Source organism: Salvia miltiorrhiza, chromosome 1 (genome assembly GCF_028751815.1).
Source record: "Salvia miltiorrhiza cultivar Shanhuang (shh) chromosome 1, IMPLAD_Smil_shh, whole genome shotgun sequence".
NCBI lineage: Eukaryota > Viridiplantae > Streptophyta > Magnoliopsida > Lamiales > Lamiaceae > Salvia > Salvia miltiorrhiza.
Window position 1 is genome coordinate 16,843,154 of NC_080387.1, and position 22,499 is coordinate 16,865,652.

Below are 22,499 nucleotides of genomic sequence, written 5' to 3' on the forward strand. Positions count from 1 at the left end.
CTCAAAAAGTGGGACCCTTAAACTATTCACACTACACTCCATACATTTCTTAAAACCCGTGCCGTCCACAAATGGGTACTCATTTCGTGGACGGAGGGAGTATTATTATTATTATTATTATTATTATGTAAGAAAAATTGAATTTAATTTTAGAATTATAAATCATATAATTAATCTCAATAATATACTTTGTTGTTACTAAAAAACTTAAGAAAAATTGAATTTAATTTTAGAATTATAAATCATATAATTAATCTCAATAATATACTTTGTTGTTACTAAAAAACTTAATTAGAGAAATTTATTATAAAGATTAAATTAAAATTTAATTCTTATATATATTGATTAATTATATTTATTATAAATGATTAATTCTAGAAATCTAATCTACAACTTTCTTGTTTCAGATTTCAGAGCCATTGTATACTTCAAGTGAATGATAATTCAGCCATTGTCGTTTAGATTTAAGAGCTGTAAATGGAAGAGTGACTGCAGTCGCACGTGGAGAACTTATGTGTAAATTCTGGGAACTTAAGGGCTGTTAAACTAATTCTTAGTTTACAGTTATAACAGTTTTTTGCATATGGTGCCGTTTTATTGAAGTCAGGTTGTTAGGTTTATTCTTTCTTCTTCTTCACGTTTTGAGAGCAGAGCGGAGAGAATTTTTATGTATTTTTGCTTCTGAGCTTTGAGGTAAAATCAGTGAGAGGTTTGGAGTTAGTTGTGCTTGTAACTCTCAGTTGCGATTCTAGAGAGTGTTCTTGTAATTGCATGCTCCGGTGTTCTTCTCCGGCGACATTAATAAGAGTTTGATTGACCCTCCGTGGATGAAGGATATTCATATCCGAACCACGTATATCTTGAGTCGTTTCTTTTGTGTTCTTGTTGTTTGATCGTTCATCATTGTTATAATCCAACAATTGGGGCCGTCCGGTGGGAATCGAATTCACGATGTCGACAACAAGATTTGAGGCTGAAAAGGTCAATGGAAAGGGCGATTTTAATCTGTGGAAGATTAAGATGAAAGCACTTCTAATCCAACAAGGGTTAGGAGATGCACTTAAGGAGGTCAAAGCAGATCCAAAGGAGAAAGAAGGATCTGAGAGCAGCTTGAAAATTAGTCGTGAGGAGATGGATCAAAGGGCGCATAGTGCCATTATTCTTTGCTTAAGTGACAGAGTTCTTCGTGAAGTATGCAAAGAAGATACTGCTCTCAAGGTTTGGAACAAACTCAATTCTCTGTATATATCCAAGACTATAGCAAAAAGGCTATATGTGAAGCAGTATCTATATCAATATAAGATACTGGAAGAGAAAGATCTTAGTGAACAATTGGATGATTTTCAGAAATCACTTGATGATTTAGAAAATGTTGATGGAAAAATCCAGGATGAGGATAAGGCCATTCTGCTCCTAAATGCACTACCAAAATCCTATGAGAATCTCAAGGATGCTATTTTGTTTGGTAGGGAGAACAAGATTACTCTCGAAGAAGTAATAGGGGTTCTAAAGACTAAGGAGCTACAGAAATCATCAAATGGCAAGGCACCAGCTCAGCCTGAAAGTCTGAATGTGCAGAAAGGAAAGCCGGGAAAGTTCAAGAAAGGAAATCACCAAGGCAAGAAAGGGAACAGTCAAAGCAGAAGGATCCTGAAGGAGATGAAGTAAGAAAATGTTTTCACTGCAACAAACCCGGGCATATCAAGAAAAACTGTTATTCTTGGAAAAAGAAACAACAAAAGCAAGGTGTTCAAGGACAGAATTCAGCAGACTTAGCTGAAGAAAAGCAGGATCATGAAGTTTTAAACATCATGAATGGATCTGCGGGTGATTCCTGGATTATGGATTCAGGATGCTCTTTTCATATGAGCCCCAACAAAGATTGGTTTCTGGATCTCAAAGAAGGAGATATGGGCTCAGTGGTATTGGGAAATGATCACTCATGCTGTGTTAAAGGAATAGGAAACATAAAGCTCAGATTATCTGATGGAGCAACAAGAATGCTGATTGCAGTAAGATATATCCCAGAAATCAAGAGAAATCTAATTTCTCTTGGCATGCTAGAAAGGAAAGGCTTTGAGTTTGCTTCCAAAGCAGGCTCATTGAATGTCATGAAAAATTCTACAGTTTTACTCAAATGAACTAGAAGGAATGGACTGTATCACCTAGATGGCACTACAGTTGTGGGAGAATCTGATCTAGTGAGTCAAAGCAAAGGAAAACTATGGCATGAGAGACTTGGCCATCTCAGTGAATCAGGAATGAATTTTCTGGTCAAGAAAGGAGTATTGGATGAAGGTGGAGCTTTCAAGCTTGGAAAATGTGAGTATTGTATTATGAGCAAAAGTAAGAAACAAGCATATCCAACAGGAAAGCATATATCTCCAAGGCCACTTGACTACATTCATGCAGACTTATGGGCCCCTAACAAGACTACTACATTGGGTGGTGGCAAGTACTTTCTGTCATTAGTGGATGACTATTCCAGGAAACTTTGGGTATTCATTTTGAAGTCCAAAGATGAAGCCTACCTAAGGTTCAAAGAGTGGTGTGAATCAGTGCAAAATGAGAAAGATTTGAAGGTCAAATACTTGAGAATAGACAATGGTTTGGAATTTCTATCAAAAGAATTCAAATCATTTTGTGCAGAGAATGGAATAATAAGGCACACCATTGTACCAGGAAATCCACAACAAAACGAGGTGATAGAAAGGATGAATAGAACAATCCTTGAAAGAGTTAGATGTATGTTATTTTCTTCTGGAGTTCCAAAGGTTTTCTGGGGAGAAGCAGTCAGTACAGCAGCATATTTGATGAGCAGAAGTCCTTCCTCAGCCATTGGATATGAGATACCAGAAGAAAGATGGATAGGAAGGCCTATATCCTATTCATACTTAAGAACTTTTGGTTGTATGGCATATTCACATATCAAACAGGATAAACTAGATGCAAGAGCTAAGAAGTGCATCATGCTAGGATATCCAGCAGGTACTACAAGAAAAAATGCTTTTAAGGACACCGAATTTTGTCCCAATAACCCACTTGTTGCAACATTCAACCTATCTCCACATTGATTAATTGTGTCGTCCATGCCAGTGTAGCTAAAGCATAATAAGATATAAAGACACTCCAAGGTGTTGCAATAAGCATATGCCCGTCCATTGTAAAATGAGTTGTTATGACACTATTAATTGTCATTTTATTTTAATATATAAGCAACTAAACAAATTGATTAAATACTTTTATTGACATTAATGCTTTCGAAATCCATTTCAAAATACTATTTTTTTTTTAATTATTTATATTAGGCAAGTTTATTGTGAATTTCAATTAAAGTGCTACAAATGAATGGAAATACGGAAATAACAACAATAATTAAAAGACAAAGAAAAAGAATTTTGATTAAAATACTTCCATAACAGTCAACAAACAATGAAACTTATACAAAACCTACAAGCTAATAGCTTTAGCAGCAACATCAACCATATAAAAGTATTAAAAAATGACAAACTACAAACAAGGTACAAGTATGATGTTCCTGAAAGTGATGGACAATCGAATGTTCTTTCATATCTACGAGTAGTTCGCTTTCTTGTGCATCCCCTGTTAGTGCCCACTTCTCTGCATCCAACAACCAATTCAAATATGATAAGTGAAAGCATTAAGACTTTGAAACATGTATGAAATTTGACAAGATGACAATCTATAATTATCAATTTACCTAGAAACATGAATATATATCAGAATTATCAATGTTATCTATGTCAAATTACCTCACACCAATCTAGAGCTATTACCTCACAACACAATCAAGAGCTATTAGAACTCAACAAAGGGAATAATACTAAAGGTAAGTCAAATAGATTGAGGGGCTAAAAAATTAGAATACTATGACTAAGAGTACTAAAGCTATTACATTATTCATATTTAATAATTAGGCATTAAACAATCAAGTACAATCTAGTTTCTGTAAATTGGATCCACCCATTGTAACCATATTAAATAGTACAAAGCAATGCTTCTTTTCAAACTAAAAAGGAAAAGTATCTGAATAATACTAGAGCTTAATCTAGTTTAGACATTAATAGGTAAAGAAAATATTACAGTTAAAGAACAATGAAACTTACCAGCTTTGAGCCTTGGTTTTGATATCAATTGTTTCTTGACCATTTTCAATGAACTGAAGTGATCCAAATCAAAGGTTATAACACAAGCATAACATATACGAAAATCTTATTTGTGTTAGTTTGGCATAAGCAAAGAGGATTCCAACAAACTAAAGAATAATATGTTAAGTTACTTGTTAGAAAAGTAGTGAACAATAAATTTAAACCTTCGATTAAGCTTATTTAATATGATCTTCAAAAAAGTAAGTTCTCTTACCATGAGTAGTGTAACGAATATGAGAGAGCTTGTGAATCCTCCAAGAAAAGTAAACAACTCTGAAGAAGCTAACTTTGCTCTAAACATTTCTTGTAGAATAAGAGCTGAAACAAATAGAAAACATGAACACAACATAGGACGTACTCCTAGCTAGCAGTTGCATGATCAGTACAATCCAATATTGGATCAAATTAAATTTTGGAAATTTCACTTCGAAATGAAGTATGAAATATTCACCTGATAACAATACGTACAAAAAGAGGAAAATTCACATCGCAAACTCCTTACAAAAAAAAACCAACAAATATCTTCATTCTAATACTAATTAATATGCATAAACAAGCCAAAGAACAATTCAATTTACTTCCTTTAGACTAGCTAGTCGTTTGACAGAAAAAGTGGTATCCTCTAGTCCAATTAAGTGCTCGGCAACACAAGACTAGGCAGGTCCTAAATCGATATTGATCTGTTTAGGGAGCCCTTAGCTACGAGAACGACCGTTACGCCTACCAAAATTACCTTCTTTACTTCAATAGACAAAGATTTAACATAGAAAGCTAAAATATGCAGAAGAACATCATATAGAAATCAGGTTTCATGAAAATCAAAATATTGCAACAATATGTTTCATGAAGAACAGTAAAAAATTCATAAAAATCTCAAATTATTTGAGCCTCTTTTGCACCTTGAGACTCATGGAACTCGTGGTCCCTGTAACCATAGGAAAAAGCAAATGATAAAAAAATAGTACTATGATACAAATAATAGGAGTAAAACCAAAAGAGGCACAAATTCTCACATCTGTAATCTTTAAATAGAATTGTGTAACCAACTTTTTCCATAAGTTTAACATCATCTATTCAAAAAATTTCAAAGAGCCGACTAAACACCAAATAAACTTAGTCTTTCTACAATAACCAAACAAATAAATACAGAATTCGGGCATCTAAACAATTTAACAATAAGACTACAAAAAATTAAAAGCAACAAAGACTATAATCGAAGAAGATAATTTCACCTCGGCGACGAAGATGTAGAACGAGACGCCGCCAGAACTGCTCTTGCACTCTGCCCTAATTTCCCCCTTCGCTAAACTAATTATGCAAAAGATTTTGCTATCAAATTGACAAGATCTGGAAAATTTTCGTTGTTTCTATGTGTAAAGAAATTGAAAAAAAAGAATATGAATCCTATGAATTGCTTTCGAAAATAAAGGTAGGGAGCACAAACAGTTTCTATTATTTACTATTAAACTTTTTCATATAGAAAAATTATCTAATTTGGTGGGTTAGTCGGCGCTAGAATTTTGAAGTATAGAGTGGTGGGTTTTCTTCTTTTATTCTTTTTAAGTTTATTATAGTTTTTTGTTAATTAATTTAAATTAAAGGCATGTAAGTTCTTTTCCATGTTCTGAGACGCACGACTATGTCGTAACAGACGTGATATAATGACACTAATTTTTTGATGTAGTAATAATGTTAGATATATTTTGCATTAATCAATATATAAAATATGATGTCATAATAGATTATTTATAACCACATCTTCCGTATAATGTCATAAAAAGGGTGTAGCTATAGATTACTCAGCCACCTATTAGATTCAGAGATGATGATCTAATAGCCTATGCTCTCATGGCAGCATCAGACACTTTGTATTCAAAGCCAAGAAATTATGCAGAGGTTCTAATAAGTGAAGATAAGGAAAGATGGATGGTTGCAATGAGGGAAGAAATTAAATCTCTGTTGAAGAATGGTACATGGATACTTGTTGATAGGCCTGCTGCACAGAAAACTATAGGCTGCAAGTGGATTTTCAAGAGGAAAATAGAGCGTATTGCTGTTGAAATATTAAGGTTCAAAGCTAGACTTGTCGCTAAAGGTTATAATCAAAATGAACGAATTGATTATAATGAGGTTTTTTCACCAGTTGTGAAGCACAGTTCTATAAGAATCTTGCTGGCCCTAGTTGCTTAATATGTTCTGGAATTGGAGCAGCTTGATGTTAAAACATCCTTCCTTCATGGAGACTTGAAGGAGACTATTTACATGGAGCAGCCAGATGGTTTTCAGATGCCAGGGAATGAAGATAAGGTATGTCTTCTAAAGAAATCCCTATACGGTTTAAACCAAAGTAGTAGGCAATGGTATCTCAAATTTGATCATCATATGAATGATATAGGTTACACTAGATCATTATATGATAATTGTGTATACGTTAAACATGCTGGAACACACGTAGTGTCTTTTTTGCTTTTATACATGGATGATATGCTGATAGCTAGTAAAAGCAAAAGGGAGTTATCATTGCTTAAGAAGGATTTAGAATGCAGATTCGAAATGAAGCAATTAGGCGAAGCAAGGAGAATATTAGGTATGGATATTTGCAGAGATAGAAAGAATGGGAAACTGTGCCTTACTCAAGAGAGTTATATAGATAAAGTTGTTAAAAGGTTCAGAATGCATGAGGCAAAGATTGTATCTGTGCCATTGGCTCCACATTTCAAGTTGAATGAGAAGCAAAAGCCTAAAACAGATGCAGAGAAAGATGAGATGCAAGCAGTGCCTTATGCTAATGCTGTTGGAAGTATTATGTACACAATGGTGTGTACAAGGCCAGATTTGGCGCATGGGATTAGTGTATTAAGTAGGTATATGGCTAATCATGGTCATTACCATTGGGATGCGATGAAATGGATAATGAGATATTTGAAAGGATCTGCTAAATCTGGGATATTATATCAGCAGAATAAAGCCTATGAAGGGAATCCTTTAATGGGATTTGTGGATTCAGATTATGCAGCAAATTTGGACAATCGAAGGTCACAGTCTGGATACATATTCTGCCTATTTGGATCAGCAGTGTCATGGAAGTCAAGTATGCAGAGTTTTGTTGCACTTTCTACTACTGAGGCAGAATATATGGCCTTAACAGAAGCAGTAAAAGAGAGTCTTTGGCTGAAGGGAATGATTAAAGAGTTTGGAATTAATCAGAATTCAGTAGATGTATACTGTGACAGTCAGAGTGCTCTACATTTGGTAAAACATAGTGTTTTTCATGAAAGGTCTAAGCACATTGATGTTAGACATCACTTTGTCAAGGACATTGTGAATAAAGGTCTAGTCAATGTTGTTAAGATAGGAACAGAGGACAACGCAGCAGATGCTTTAACCAAGACCTTGCAGACTTCAAAGTTTAGGCATTGTCTTAGGTTGGTAAATCTGCTGTCACAACAGAGCTTGTGAACTAAGGTGGATGCCCTGTGATGGGGCTGATTGAGGGGAAGTCAGTATCTCTTATGATGTGCTCTTTTGTCAAGGTGGAGATTGTAAATGGAAGAGTGACTGCAGTCGCACGTGGAGGACTTATGTGTAAATTCTGGGAACTTAAGGGTTGTTAAACTAATTCTTAGTTTACAGTTGTAACAGTTTTTTGCATACGGTGGCATTTTATTGAAGTCAGGTTGTTAGGTTTATTCTTTCTTCTTCTTCACGTTTTGAGAGCAGAGCGGAGAGAATTTTTCTGTATTTTTGCTTCTGAGCTTTGAGGTAAAATCAGTGAGAGGTTTGGAGTGAGTTGTGCTTGTAACTCTCAGTTGCGATTCTAGAGAGTGTTCTTGTAATTGCTTGCTCCGGTGTAATTCTCCGACGACATTAATAAGAGTTTGATTGACCCTCCGTGGATGTAGGATATTCATATCCGAACCACGTATATCTTGAGTCGTTTCTTTTGTGTTCTTGTTGTTTGATCGTTCATCATTGTTATAATCCAACAAGAGCTAACTCCAATTTTCGGTAAGGTGGTTCTCTAGTACTTATATAGTCACTCTTAATTTTGTTTCTCGTTTTCTCTATTGGTGATTTGTGTCTAACAATACATCTCACTTGAGTGGGTTTTTTCCGGCAATTATAGAGACTGTAAATTCCATGGGTAGCAAGGTACAAAAGGGCTCAATTAATCTAAGTTTTATGCGGTTTCATATTGAATAAGTAGATTGCAAATGTTGGCTCGTTTCTTTTTGAATTGTTGGTTCTTGAAAATAAAATAAGGAGATAACCTAGTTGATTTTCCATGATGTTTGATTATTCCATGATCTTTTGATAGGCGTAGTGGTGGTAACAGGGGGTTTCGTTAAGCAACAATTATCAGTATCGATTGACCTGTCTAGTCTTGTGTTGCCCAACACCTAATTGGACTAGGCAACACCTTATCTTTTGTCAAGAGACTAATTAGAATAAGGAAGTAAATTGAATTGTTTCTGGCAAGTTTATGCATATTAATTTGCATTAAACTAAAGATATTTATTGGTTAATTGTCTTTTCGCAGGAGATTTGCAATTTCAATTCTTTGTCTCTTGATAGGTATGGTTATTTGATAAATATTGAAAATTGTAGTTCAAGGTGCAATTTCCCAAATGCAGTTTGATCCAATATTTGCAAAAATCTAAAATTGAAATACTCTTTGAGTTTGTATTAATCACATAACTACAACTAGGAGTTCTATACTGTATAGTATTCATATTTTCTATTTCTTGCCACTCTTTCTCTACCAGGAATGTCTAGAGCAATGTTAGCTTCTTCAGAGACATTTACTTTTTTTGGAGGATTCACAAGCCTTTTCATATTCGTTACATTACTCACGGTAAGAGAACTTTCTTTTTTGAAGACCATATATTATATGATAATGGTATTGATGATACAACACTTAATCTATGCCACTAATGCTTGGTGTTTGCTAAACATATTCCTAGCTAGTATATCTTTTACTCATATATATTGCACTACATTGTGGAATTAAAAAAATATATTAAATAAGCTTAACCAAGGTTTTAATTAACTGTTCACTGCTTTCTAACAAATAACTTAAAATATTATTCCTTAGTTTGTTGGATTCCCTCTTCGGCTAAGCCAAATTGATACTTATATGATTTTGTATATGTTATACCTTATACTTGGATTTTTCATCTCCAGTTCGTTGAAAATGTTCAAGAAACAGTTGGTATGAAAGCAAGGCGTGAAGCTGGTGAGATTCTCTGTTCTTATTAATATCTAAACGTGAGTAAATTCTAGTATTAGTTAGATATACTTTTCCCTTTTGTCTGGGAAGAAGTATTGCTTTGGATATAATGTGGTTATAAGGAGTGAAATCAAATTATAGGAAGCCGATCATATTTGATTGCTTAATGCCTAAATATTAAACGTAGTTTTAGCACTCTTAAGTCGTAGTATTAAAAAATTTAGGCTCCTTTATTTGTTAGATTGTCTTACTGTATTATTCTCTTTGTTGAGTTCTAATGACTCTCTGATTTTGTTGTGAGGTAATTAACATATAATATATTATGATGTTCGTCTCAAGTTACATTTATAAATATTGTCAAACTTCATTAATGTTTTAGAGTCTTGACACTTTTACGTATCAGATTTGAGTTGATTGATGGATGCAGTGAAGTGGGTACTACATGGGATGCACAAGAAATGAATGGTGGAGATGTATAAAGCAGACTTGCAGCTATGAAATAACATTCATTTATCTATCACTTTTAGGAACAATATTATATATGTATCGTAGCTATAGTTTTAGACATTTTTCAATACTTTTTATTACGTTGATGCTACTCCAAAGGCTATTAGCTTATAGATTTTGTAGATATTTTCCTTGTTTGTCGACCATGTAGACTAATATGAAAGTAATTTTATCACAATTCTTGTTCTTTGTCTTTTAATTATTAGTATTATTTTTATATCTCTATTTATATATAGCACTCCAATAAAAATTCAGAATAAAGTTGAATAATATAAATAATTAAAAATAAATATTTTAAACCTTTTGATTCATATTGGTTCCCGAAAGCATTAATTAAAATGGTCAATAAAAATTAATTTTTTTTATTTGCATATAAATTCAAATAAAATGACATTTTGTGCCATATTAGCTAATGTATTGTGGCATGCATTAGTGGGCGTACAGATACTTATTGCATCACCTTACACTGTCTCATATCTTTGCATGCTTTAGCTACAATGAGGCACACGACACCATTAATCAATGTGGGGATATGTCAAATGTTGCAATAAGTGGTTTATTATAACATTTTTTCGTGTCCTTTAAAGCAAATTTTTTTGTAGTGGTATTTCCAAACAAATGGAAAATGAATTCCACGGAATTGAGAACAACAATCACAATTCACATTACTTTCCTCACAAACAAACATGCCCTTTATACTTTTAGGGCTCACTTGATAAGTATGTTAAGAAGATAGATCAAGATAGCTTAAATCAACATATGTATAATAGAATAAATAACATTGATATCGTGTATTTATGTTTGCTAGTTAGATATAAAAAGTAGATATCTTGATATAGTTGTTTGATACCATAAATTAAAACCTAGAGTAATTGATCAAATTCTAATTTTAGCCTTAGTATAAATTTAAATAATCAAACTAAAAAAAAACACACAAATCATGCACCCCCAAACTCTGAAACCCCACCCCAACACCAAAAGAGAAAGCTTCAGCGGCAGCGCCACAATACCATCGTAGCAACACCACCCCTATCTTCCAACACCTAGAAGAAAAAACTTCAGTACCACCACCACAATACCACCTCTCCCACCATCTTCTCTCTGTCCAGAAAACCTTCAGCAGCATTCAACACCACCGCCCCAACAACTAACACCACCTACCCCCTTCAGTAGCACCAGCACCACCCACCCATCGTCCCCAACAACCAACACACAAGAAATTACAGAAATGGAAAGAGAAATTCCCTCTATTGTAGAAAGAGAAATTACATCAATTACACAAAAATTTCCATACCTCGAGGAATTCCATCAATTATATAAAAAAAATTTATAACGAGAAAAAATCATAGAAATTACAGAAAGGCACGGAAAATTGAGGAGGTGTGACAGAGACTCTCGATGCGGCGGTGTGGCGTGACGGAGGCTTTCAATTTCTTTGTGGGTGGTGGCGGCAATGTCCAATGTATCATCTTTCTCTCTACTCTCCCACACCGAACCCCACTATCTCCTTCACCATGTCTCTCTGTCATTGATTTTCCTATGGCAGGCTATCGCCGACTTTCTCCCCTCGCCTGAATGGACAGCACCTTCGCTGCTATGAACTTTCCTTCGGTTTTCGGCCAAATTCATGGTTGGTACCACCTCAAATCCTGGCGAAGGCGGCCGTAATTCCGGTAAGCGAAGAGCCGCCGCCTCACTCCTAGTACCTTACCTTCAACAATTCTATCGGGTCATCGGTGTAGGAGGCAAAGGTTGTTTTTGTCTTTCAAAATTTAATCTATAACATTATTGAGGTATAGAAAATGTAATTGGGGGTGAAGGAGAGATGTTATTAACTAAGAGAAACAGTGTAATAGCAGCGAGCGTTGTTTAATCTCAGGCTTGAGAGTATATGTATCTAGGCTACCAAACAAGAGTTAAAAGGAGATACCTATTCAATATAGGTCTTATCTTGCCTGTCAAACACGTCCTTAGCATTTTCCTCATACTTATATGTGTGTTCTTCTAAATTTTAACGTAGAAAGTTTTATACTCCTTTCATCACATTTGACGTGATTTATATATTTCTATTTAATTTTAATTGAATTGCTCTATTTTTTATATAGATAATCAATTTATACTATAATAAATATAAATTTATATATTTTTATATTATAATTTTTTTCTTTTAAATAATCGCATCGAAAAGAAATATGACGATTAAAGTGGAAAGGATGAACTAATATTTTAAATTGTAAGTAACAGTTTAAATCATGACATTGACAGAGTATTTATTTTATACTATATTCGTTCACAAATATTGTGTATTTTCTTTCGTCCACAAAGATTGTGTGTTTTCCTTTTTTAAAAATCTTCTTTATACTTTAAAATCCATTCAAACTCAATATTTACAAAATATTCACCTTTTACTTTTATAATTTGGTGGGCATACACGGATGGTTCAGCCACAGGCTCACTGGGCGCGATTTCTGCTGGAGGGGTGTTCCGGAATCATAAGGCGGAGGTTTGTGGTTGTTTTCATATTAAGGGAGGATCCGGTTTCGCCTTTGAGGTGATACTTCTTGCGGTTATTAGTGCTATTGCTATTGCGCACTCCCGTGGATGGCGACATATCTGGCTTGAAGCCGATTCTACTTATGTGGTTGAGCTGATTCAAAAGAAAAGTATGGATGTCCCGTGGCATTTTCAGAATTATTGGCGGGACACGATGAGGCGTTTAGCTGATATCTCTCTACAGGTTTCACATATTTATAGAGAAGGTAATGCCGTTGCGGACATTATGGCGAATCCGTCACGTATTGAAGGTTGGTGGCCGTGCGTTATTGATGAGATTAAAGAAGCTGTTAAGATGGATATGGCAACTCATAGTTTTACTCGTCGCATCTAGCTTGCTTGGGGTGCTCGGTGATGGAAGTTTCTTTGTTGAGAATCTCGCTCGAATCCAGCTGGGGGTGGTTGGTTCTCGCTGCTGGTTCGGGTTTTTGATCAAATAGTTGGTGGGCGCCCGTTGGTGGTGGTTTGAGCTGTCTTGGTTTTCTGTTGGCAACGGCTTTGGGAAGGCTCTTGGGCCTTCTTTTTTAGTGTGGTAGTGTTGAGTTTTGGGGTGTCGTCTCAGCTCTTTTTCAACCTTCGAGTGAGCTCGAGGTTGGGGCTGGGGTGGTCGGACCCCGTTGGTTACCTCTCGTTTGGTTGCTTTACCTTTCGTTATAGGTTGTTTTGGGGCCGGTTTGCTTTGGTCGATGATGCGCCGCGCCCGCTCTTTGTTGAGCTTGCTTCTCTCGTGTCTCTTCGAGCCCGGTGGCTTGGGGGCAATGGTTAGGCCGGAGCTCCCGAAGCCACTTTCCGCTCTTGTTTTTTCTTTGCTCCTTTGTTGGTTTTTAGACGGGTACTCTTTTTCCTATATAAGGTTTTCCCGCGAGGGTTTTCTTATATACTAGGTTTTAACGAGGCTCGGCCCTTAATTTGCTGTTTGTGCTCTCAAGGGTTCTAGGTTCTCCTTTTTTCTTTTTTCATATACAACCTATATTTAAAATAATTTGGTGGGCATAATACTACTCTTTAACATTAAGGGTGTGTTTACTTTGGTAGTAAAATTTTCATTTGAAAATGATGGATAAGAAAATGTGAGATAATATTATCTTTTTCTCCTTTTTTTTATCATGTGTTTACTTTGTTAGAAATAGATAGATAAACAAATTGAAATGTTAGAAAATATTTTCACACCCTCCCAATAGGATAATATTATGAGTTAATATATAAAACTATCCACTTTCATATTGTAAAGATAAAAATTGTCCACTAAGATAAAAATAATAAAAACTGTCCACTTTTTGATTGAAAAGACAGAAATACCCTCCTTTAAATATATGTAATCTCTCTCTTTCTCCTCTCTCATTCTCTTCTCTCTCTCTCCACTCTTATCTCTCTCTCTTTCGATCTGCTCTCTATCTCCACTCTCTTCTCTCTCTTTCGATCTGCTCTCTCTCTCTCCACTCTTTTCTCTCTCTCTCTCCACTCTCTTCTCTCTCTCTTTCGATCTGCCAGAGCAAGGCTGCAAACGCTATCACAAGCACCTGATCGGACTGCAGAATTCCTCTCCCGTTCACCAGATTCCGGAAGTAACTGTTGTCGAACAGGTCTCTAGATCTGTTGTCGAGCGCCACCGTGTTGTTTCCGTCGCCGTTGATGGGGCACACCGATCGGAGCTCCGGGATCAAGCTGTTGTCCAGCGTCGCGTCCGGCGCGCCGCTACCGCTAAAGTTGGACAATCTGCCGCTGAAGAGCGCGCACCTCGATAACCCGATCGTGTGGCCGCCTGAATTGAAATACGATGAGATGGAAATTGAGGGAGGATAATTGGGGGTTTTAGATCTAATTACCTGATAGAGCAACGACGTCGGTGGTGTTGAGGCCAACGGCGTCGAATTTGGAAACGATTGGCCACCTGAGCTATCAGCTCCTCCATGTGCTTCTGCTTCCGGAGGCGGCTCCGCCACGCCGACTCGCGGTTGGAGATCATCCACTTCCTCTTCCTCAAATCCATTGTCTGCTGCAGATCCTCCTTCGATGCCGAGTCTGCGGTTAGATCTGCTGATTGGACCAAAAACGTTGGTAAATAATTTCTTAGTCGCTCGGCGCTGCGATTTGGGGTTCCAATTTTGTAGTCATCTTGGATCGATAGTGTGAAGGGTGATTCGAAAACGACGTCGTAGTAAGACAGGAATGGGGAGCGAGGCAGCATTGACGGCGTATAGAGCGATGCTGAGAGCGACTCGGAAGACATTCGCTGGCGACACGTTGATGCTCAGGCAGTCCGCCGCCGAGGTGCGGAAGAAGTTCGATGAGAATCGTCACGTGACCTCCGCCGCCTCCTGGATGAGGCACGTGAGGCCTCCCACTTCATCTCCACCATGATCGTCCAAGCCAAGCTCAACGACCGCGGTGGCTACGGTATCACCCCATTTGCCCAGCGTTTTATTTTTGGTGTGCTCACCACCTGTTTGTAAAATGTCCTCTCAGTATTGATTGAAAAAAATGTGTTAATTTATGGTAACAATCAACTCTTGTTTGTTGTGATGAATTCGACGATATTCCACTCGATGAATCCATGGCAGCAGCAGAGATTCATTTTTTTTTCCTTGTGTTGGTGATTGGAAATTTATATTACATGTGCTTGGTTGAAATGAGAATTTTTAATTATTGTAAGAAATAAAATGAGTAATATTTTTTTAGTGATGATTTGTGGATTTTATTAAAGAGATTTGATCGATTGAAAGAGAAACATATTTTGGATAATTGATTAATGTTCTTGAATTCACAACCAAATTTATGAATTCACAACTTAATATTCTTGAATTCACGCTCAGATCTATGAATTCACAACCAACTCGATGAATTCACAACTTAATATTTTCTTGAATTTACAACGAGATCTATAAATTCACAATCAAAATAAATTCTAGTTTTAGTTGTGAATTCAAACTTTAAAAACTCAAATTCACAACTACTTGAATTCACAACCAAAATAAATTCTAGTCGTGAATTAAATTCAGGTTGTGAATTCGACTGATTGTGAATTCACAACCAACATAAATCTGGTTGTGAATTAAATTTTGGTTGTGAATTCGTTTGTTGTGAATTCACAACCAAAAAATTCTAGTTGTGAATTAAATTTTGGTTGTGAATTCGACTGGTTGTGAATTAAATTTTGGCTGTGAATTCGACTAGTTGTGAATTCACAAACAAAAAATTCTGGTTGTGAATTCGACTGGTTGTGAATTCTTAATTCACAACCAGTGTGAATTCACAACCAAAAAATTTTGATTGTGAATTCACACTGGTTGTGAATTGTGGGATTTTTTAAAGGGGTGATGTAAAGTGGACATTTTTTTAATTTTTAATGTGAAAGGGCATTTTGGTAACAGTGAACATTTTTTAAATTTTTTTATCTTAGTGGACATTTTTTAATTTTACAATATGAAAGTGGCCATTTTAAAAATCCACTCTAATATTATCCAACATTTGTGAGAAAATGAGTGAAAAAGGATTGCCCGAATAAATTTTCCAGCCTGACCGGAGAGAATTATCTATCATAGGAAACATGTGAAAATGATGAAAAATATAATTTTTCTAACATTTTCTATCAAAGTAAACACACCCTAAAATCACATATTCAATTTTTTTTCATTAGAACTTGTGTCTTTGTCGCAGCCCGATTCCCGACACTAGTGATAGTGGGGTACGAGTATCGATACGACTATTTTTAAAAGAATAAAAGATAAGAAGAATAGGTCGAACATCAAGCGGAAGCTCGCATCAAAGCATGCTAAGGAAAATCATCATAAATGAACCCAAGGGTAAAATCGTCAACGTCGTTATAACTTTTTAATTATCAGGAATTTCACGAACAAAAACAAAACGGGTATAGCTCATTTTTCATAAGGAATCATAAAATGCAGAGTATCGCAGCAAAAGGCGAATCGATTACATGTATGAAGACACATAACCGTGAGTAAATTGCTTGATTTCAAAAGAAAACAAAGTATCTCAATCCTCAAGACTCTATTAACATGAAGGCAATACGAAAACATAATTACATCGATTGAAACGTTTCCCCCACTAGCACCAGACCAATCTCGCTCCTCGCTTAGCCTGCATATTTAGAAATACATGCAGGGCATGAGTACATAATACTCAGTGAGCAAACGCCGAAAAACAAGAAATGTGCTCTTAGAGCTATAGGTTTGAAACTTGCCCCATCTCAGCAATACACAGGAATAAATTTAGCGTAAATGAACCTGTGTAAGCAGTTTTAATAATCATGATATCATAAAGAAACGACTGCAGTCAAAGATCTCAACATGTATGCACCACATCTACAACTCGTTATTATCAAAGGTACTGAGAAGTAGGCCTCCCTCTCAAGTACCGTGACCGGCCGACCCGAAGACGGCTCACAGTCACCTCTGTGCACAAAATCCCGCTTGTGGCAGGACCGAATTCGTCTCAGTAGAGGGTAACACACAAGTCATTATCAACAAAAATCGGCAAGTCAAACAGTTCTCAAATATCATTTATCTCAAAGCATTTGATAAATTCATAACATCATCAAAACAGTTTCGAAAGCTCGTATGATATATGTATACTCAAAATATTGCCCACCTGAAGACCTTACTCAAACACTCCCGTCAAAGCGGAGTTACTTACTTCCTTGCTCTGCTCGTGTCTTCAGGGATCATCGTCATCATCGAAGGTTCATGTCATAAAATGAATCTCGATTAGAACTCAACGACAAAAACTCATGCCTTAACTCATGCTCTATCTTATATTCTATCTCTTGATCGACTCTACATAAACTTCTTCACTCATTTCAAATCCTTAAGTCCAAGGATAGGTTTCAAGAAAATCATGGTTCTAAGTCTCGATTTATCTCTCATATAAGACTCGTCTAATCTCATTAAAACACTTAAGCAACATAAACACATAAGGCACATAAGAAAATACAATCAAACATCAACAAATCATGTTCTGTTTTCCCACTGACTCAACTTCAAAATTTAACACGTTCTGACTCCGACATCTTCTGGACTCCAGACTCATACCAAAAGAAAGGTATTTGAGTCTAGTTTCATTCAAAAAAAAGTATAGTCAGAAACTCCAAGTGGTTTGGGAGATATGGCGTTTTTACCACGGTCTACCATATTCGGCAGTTTTGAGCAATCGGAAACATTGATTTTTGAAAAATAGTAAACGTTGTCAAACTGAGCTCAAATTTGGTGGATATCTAGACCATACAGTAAGGTTGATACCATAAAAATTGGGAAAGCTAGATCACACAGGAAGCTACTGAAATGAATGACTTTGTCCCCTGTTCTCTGAAATTCCCGGTAGAAATGTGCAGATTTGGTTTTGCATTTTTTAAAAATAGTAAATCAAGTCCAAATGACTTGAAATTTTACCGGTATGCTCAAGACTCATGTAGGGACATGCTGTAAAATTTTCAAAGCCATAAGACATCGACAACCCGTCGATCACAGTAGGTCAGTAGCCTACGAAAAAATCACCAAAACTCATCTCAAACTCTTAAATGCTCAATTCAACATTTCTTCAAAGAAAACCAATCAAAGTTCATTTTAAACACATATAACACTCAAAAACATTTAAAACATTTAAAATACTCATCATACTCAAATTAACTCTCCTCTTTTACATCTTAACTCAAATTTCAAGGAAAACGTTTCTACAAACGTATCAAGTCAATCCTCTTCTCAATTTCATGCTTAAAAACACTCAATCATTCAAAATGACCTCATACTTCATATAACTCATTTTATACACATAAATCCCCTTTAATCATACCAACCAAACTTTAATAAAAACTCATATATTCACATAAACTCTCAACAAAACATGACAACTTCACAAAATGGTCATAAAGCAAATTAGACATCATTTTATCAATTATTGACTTCTCAAAATATGAAAACTCAAAAACTCTCATAAACTAACTCAAGTCAAAATTTTACTTAGCTTCCAAAAGACTTAATCAAACATATTAAAACACCAACATCATGCTCAATTACACATATCTTAAGCCAAATCATTTATTAAACACATAGACAAGAAAGTCCCAATTTTTATTAAACTAAACTCTTTGAAATTTTATGAACTCACATGGATCTTTAATCTCATCATATATCTATTAATCTTAACCCATTTAACTCACATATAAACCATCAATTTAATTACAAATTAGAGCATAGATACACATAGCCCTTATTTTAGTAAACTAACTCATATCAAAATCATCATTTGACATCATATACTCAATTTACTCCATCAATCATCATCATATACATCTCATAGACTCATTTACATCATCAATTTATCTATTAACTCATTGACTCAAAATTTCCCATTTTTGGGTAAACTAACTTCCATCGAAAATTCAATTCTCAAAGCATAGCTTTGCAAAACACACATCAATCATCACCAAACATATCATAGATCATTTTTCTCACCCCAATTCAAGGAAAGAAAAAGAAAATTTTTTAAAGGGTATAAGACCCATATTTTCGAAAATTTAGAGAAAAATGAAGGGGGTGGTTTTCTTGCTTCAAACTCTCAAGAATACTTATATATAATCTCAAACAAGTCTAATCTATGAATATGGAGATCACTTACCCAAACTTACACCCAAAACCAAACTTTCTCTCTCTAACTTTGAAGATCAAACTCCAAAGATCTTCTTGGATTCAAGGAGGTGGAAGTGTTTAGTGTAAGATTTAGAGGGTGATTTGTGTTTTTGGTGTGATTTTGTGAAGCTCCGAAGGTCTTGTTAATGGTTGTCAATGGTGGAAAGTAGAGAGATGAAGGGAGGGAGAAGGTGGTGATCGAAAATTTGGGGTGGAGTGAGAGAGAGAATTATCTTGAAAGATTTGAGAGGATTTTGCTAATCTTATAGAAGATTTGGCAATCTTAGTGAATATTGGCATTAATTGCCTTGATCTCTCTCTCTCATAATCTCTACACTCTCTCTAGTCTCTACTCTCTCAATCTCTACACTTAGTAAATTTTAGTAATTAGTCTCATACTTGGGAAATTAAAAATAAATCATGTGAGAAGGGTGATTAAATAATAATCACAAAAACTATGGAAATATTACTCATTAATAAAGTACCATAGTATAATTATTCATGTGACCAAAATAAAATAATTATAGCACTAATATTAGTGCACTCACTCAATTATAATATTCCTCATCATAGGAAAAATAATTTAAAAAATATTATGCTTGGAAAAATTTTCATAAACCGGCATCATTCGATTTCTTGGTAAAAATAAGCCGCACTTTCTTTGGAAACTTAATAAAAATTCCCAAGTGCTAAGGTTTCAAATAAAAATCATAATAATATGGTCATATTGACACACGTCACAAAATCACATAATCACTCAGTCACGTAAATTCACATAACATCACATCAAAACAGTCGGCAGACTCAAATAAGCTAGACGTCTCTTTGACCGACTCAATTTATCAAGGTTTCTCACTCTTTCTTCCTCGACTCTATTTCCAACTCATTATTCCTATTTTTCTTAATAGAACAGTCAATCTCTAATAATTCAGTATCCGGTAACTCTATTCCCGGTAGTTGGAAATAAAATAAAATCTCAACTCAATTCAATCAGCATCTCTATCTCAACTCATTTCTCAAATCTCATCACTCTAATTCCATCATCGGTTTATTCACTCGTATCTCTATTTAAAAGACAATCTGTCTTATCTGCTCATAAAAAAAAAATAGTCTCGTATTTCGACATCTCAGTACTCTTATTAGTGTTAAGACACTATCCCACAACATGAGGAAAAGTACGGGGTGTTACATCCTACCCCCCTTAAAAAAAATTTCGTCCCGAAATTTGAGTTATTCACCTTCGGGAAAAAGCTCTGGGTACTTCTCTTTCATCTTCTCTTCAACTTCCCATGTTGGTTCTTCTTGACTGTGATATCTCCATTGGATTTTTATCAAAGGAATCGATTCGTCCCTCAATTATTGGATCTTCCAGTCCTGCATAGCATCAGGTTTATCTCTTCGTAGCTCAAAACTGGTTCCAGGGACACTTCTTCTTGATAGATGACGTGTTTTGGATCAAACACGTACTTTCTCAATTGAGAAACATGGAAAACGTCATGGACGTTCGCGAAGCTCAGAGGCAACGCTAGCTTATAGGCTACATGGCCTACTTACTCTAATACATCATAAGGTCCTATATATCTCGGTTTGAGTTCTTGTTAACTCGAAAATAACATGCTCCCCGAGATAGGGAAAAACCTACACAATCATCATTTCTAACGTCAAAAGAATCTATCAGTGATTACTCAATTGTTGAGTTTTCTTTTCTCGATTTTGCTAATCGATTGCCATAACTCATGGCTAAGTGGTCTCACTTCTATTGTGGAAGTCTTTAATAGGTATAATTGTATAAGGTTGCCAAAGTGGCGCCTTCATGTGTTAACACGTTAAACATCCTTCTACGAATGATGCCATCTCTCGCTTCTTATTCTCCTATCAAAGCGTCGTTTCAGTCTTGGCACGTATTCATACTTTCCGCCTGTGCGGTGTAAAAGGTATCATGAGCTTTGCTCGAAATTTCGTTTTTCAGCTCTTCTTTATCAGGCACACACAGTCGCTCTCTTAAAACTAAGATGGCATTATCTGCCGCCTCTTGATACTTCTCTATTTTCTCGATTCGAATCTTCATTCGCAATCTTTCCATCTTCTCATCCTCTCTCTGAGCTGTGACTATTCTCGATCGTAGGTCAGGTATAACGTTCAGTGCAGAAATTATTATTTCTGTCGTTTGTGGTGGTATTACTACCTCCTAATTCATCTTCTCGAATTCCCTGATTAGGTTCACTTCTCGTGTAAGGAGAAATCTTAACTCTCCCTGATTCTTTCTGCTCAATGCGTCGGTTACAACGTTAGTTTTTTTCCAGGGTGATAATTTGCTTCTCGATCGTAATCCTGCACTAACTTTCATCATCTTCTTTATCGCATGTTCAGATCTTTTTGCTCAAGAATTATTTGAGACTTTTATGATCGGTGTATATCTCACATAGTGCTATGTAGAGACGGTGTCTCCAGATCTTCAAAGCAAGCACTACGGCTGCTAATTCTAAATCATGCGTTAGATAACTCATCTCGTGTGGTCTCTGTTGTCGCGAAGCATACGCTATAACTTTTCACTCTTGCATCAGTGCACACCTTGGACCATTTTTCGATGCATCAGTATAAACTGCATACTCTTGATCCGCTGGGGCAAAAGTAAGCCTCTTCTTTAGCTTTTGAAAACTTCGCTCGCATTCGTCCGTCCAAATGATCTTAACTTCTTTCTTTAGCAGGTGCGTCAATGGCTTAGCGATTTTCGAAAAGCCGCTAATAAAACGTCGATAGTATCCTGCTAATCCCAGAAAACTGCGAATCTCGTGCGGTGTGGTTGGCGATCTCCATTCCTGTACCGCTTGAACTTTCGCTGGGTCTACCTCAATTCCTCTCGCGGAAACGATATGGCCAAGAAAATTAGTTTCTTTAAGCCAAAACTCGCATTTGCTAAACTTAGCATACAGCTTTTCCGCTCGTAATCTTTCCAACACGATCCTCAAATGCTCTTCGTGTTCTCGTTTACTCTTCGAGTAAATCAGGATATCGTCTATGAAGACTAACACGAACTTATCTAAGTATTCGTAAAAAACGCGATTCATGAGATCCATGAATACTGCCGGAGCATTCGTCAAACCGAAAGGCATAACTATAAACTTATAGTGTCCGTATCTTGTACGAAATGCCGTCTTCGGAACGTCTTCTGATCGTATCTTTAGTTGATGGTATCCCGTTCTCAAGTCAATCTTTGAAAAGGTGCTCGCTCCTTGTAGTTGATCGAACAGATCATCAATCCGGGGTAACGGATATTTATTCTTTAACGTCACTTTGTTCAACTTTCGATAATCGATACACAACCTCAAGTTTCCATTCTTCTTTTAACAAAAAGAACTGGTGCTTTCTACTCAAACGCGAACAGTCTCTGATGATGCG

The 22,499-nt window shown here is 35.9% G+C and overlaps 1 protein-coding gene and 3 long non-coding RNA genes across 4 annotated transcripts; 1 reads left to right on the forward strand and 3 right to left on the reverse strand.

The window, feature by feature from the left end:
- Window positions 1-3,375: 3,375 nt before the first annotated feature.
- On the reverse strand, window positions 3,376-5,707 carry LOC131006775 (uncharacterized). Its single transcript, XR_009095762.1, has 4 exons — window positions 5,402-5,707; window positions 4,384-4,487; window positions 4,128-4,180; window positions 3,376-3,621 (listed from the first exon to the last, which is right to left on the reverse strand). It is a non-coding gene; the product is annotated as an uncharacterized LOC131006775 (long non-coding RNA).
- A 4,951-nt stretch (window positions 5,708-10,658) lies between these two features.
- Window positions 10,659-11,746, forward strand: LOC131006776 (uncharacterized). The gene is made up of 2 exons (XR_009095763.1): window positions 10,659-11,368; window positions 11,453-11,746. It is a non-coding gene; the product is annotated as an uncharacterized LOC131006776 (long non-coding RNA).
- Window positions 11,747-14,083: 2,337 nt separating this feature from the next.
- On the reverse strand, window positions 14,084-14,770 carry LOC131006777 (uncharacterized). The gene is made up of 2 exons (XM_057933911.1): window positions 14,286-14,770; window positions 14,084-14,221 (listed from the first exon to the last, which is right to left on the reverse strand). The coding sequence occupies exons 1-2, from the start codon at window positions 14,687-14,689 to the stop codon at window positions 14,161-14,163; spliced, it is 465 nt and encodes a 154-aa protein (XP_057789894.1). The 5' UTR covers window positions 14,690-14,770; the 3' UTR covers window positions 14,084-14,160.
- Window positions 14,771-16,315: 1,545 nt separating this feature from the next.
- On the reverse strand, window positions 16,316-19,427 carry LOC131006778 (uncharacterized). Its single transcript, XR_009095764.1, has 3 exons — window positions 19,090-19,427; window positions 17,068-17,131; window positions 16,316-16,557 (listed from the first exon to the last, which is right to left on the reverse strand). It is a non-coding gene; the product is annotated as an uncharacterized LOC131006778 (long non-coding RNA).
- Window positions 19,428-22,499: the final 3,072 nt, after the last annotated feature.

Coding starts and splice junctions, on each gene's coding strand:
- LOC131006777 (XM_057933911.1), bottom strand. CDS start 14,689: ATGTCTTCCGAGTCGCTCTCAGCATCGCTCTATACGCCGTCAATGCTG. Junction 14,222..14,285: donor CGACGTCGTTGCTCTATCAG/GTAATTAGATCT, acceptor ATTTCAATTCAG/GCGGCCACACGATCGGGTTA.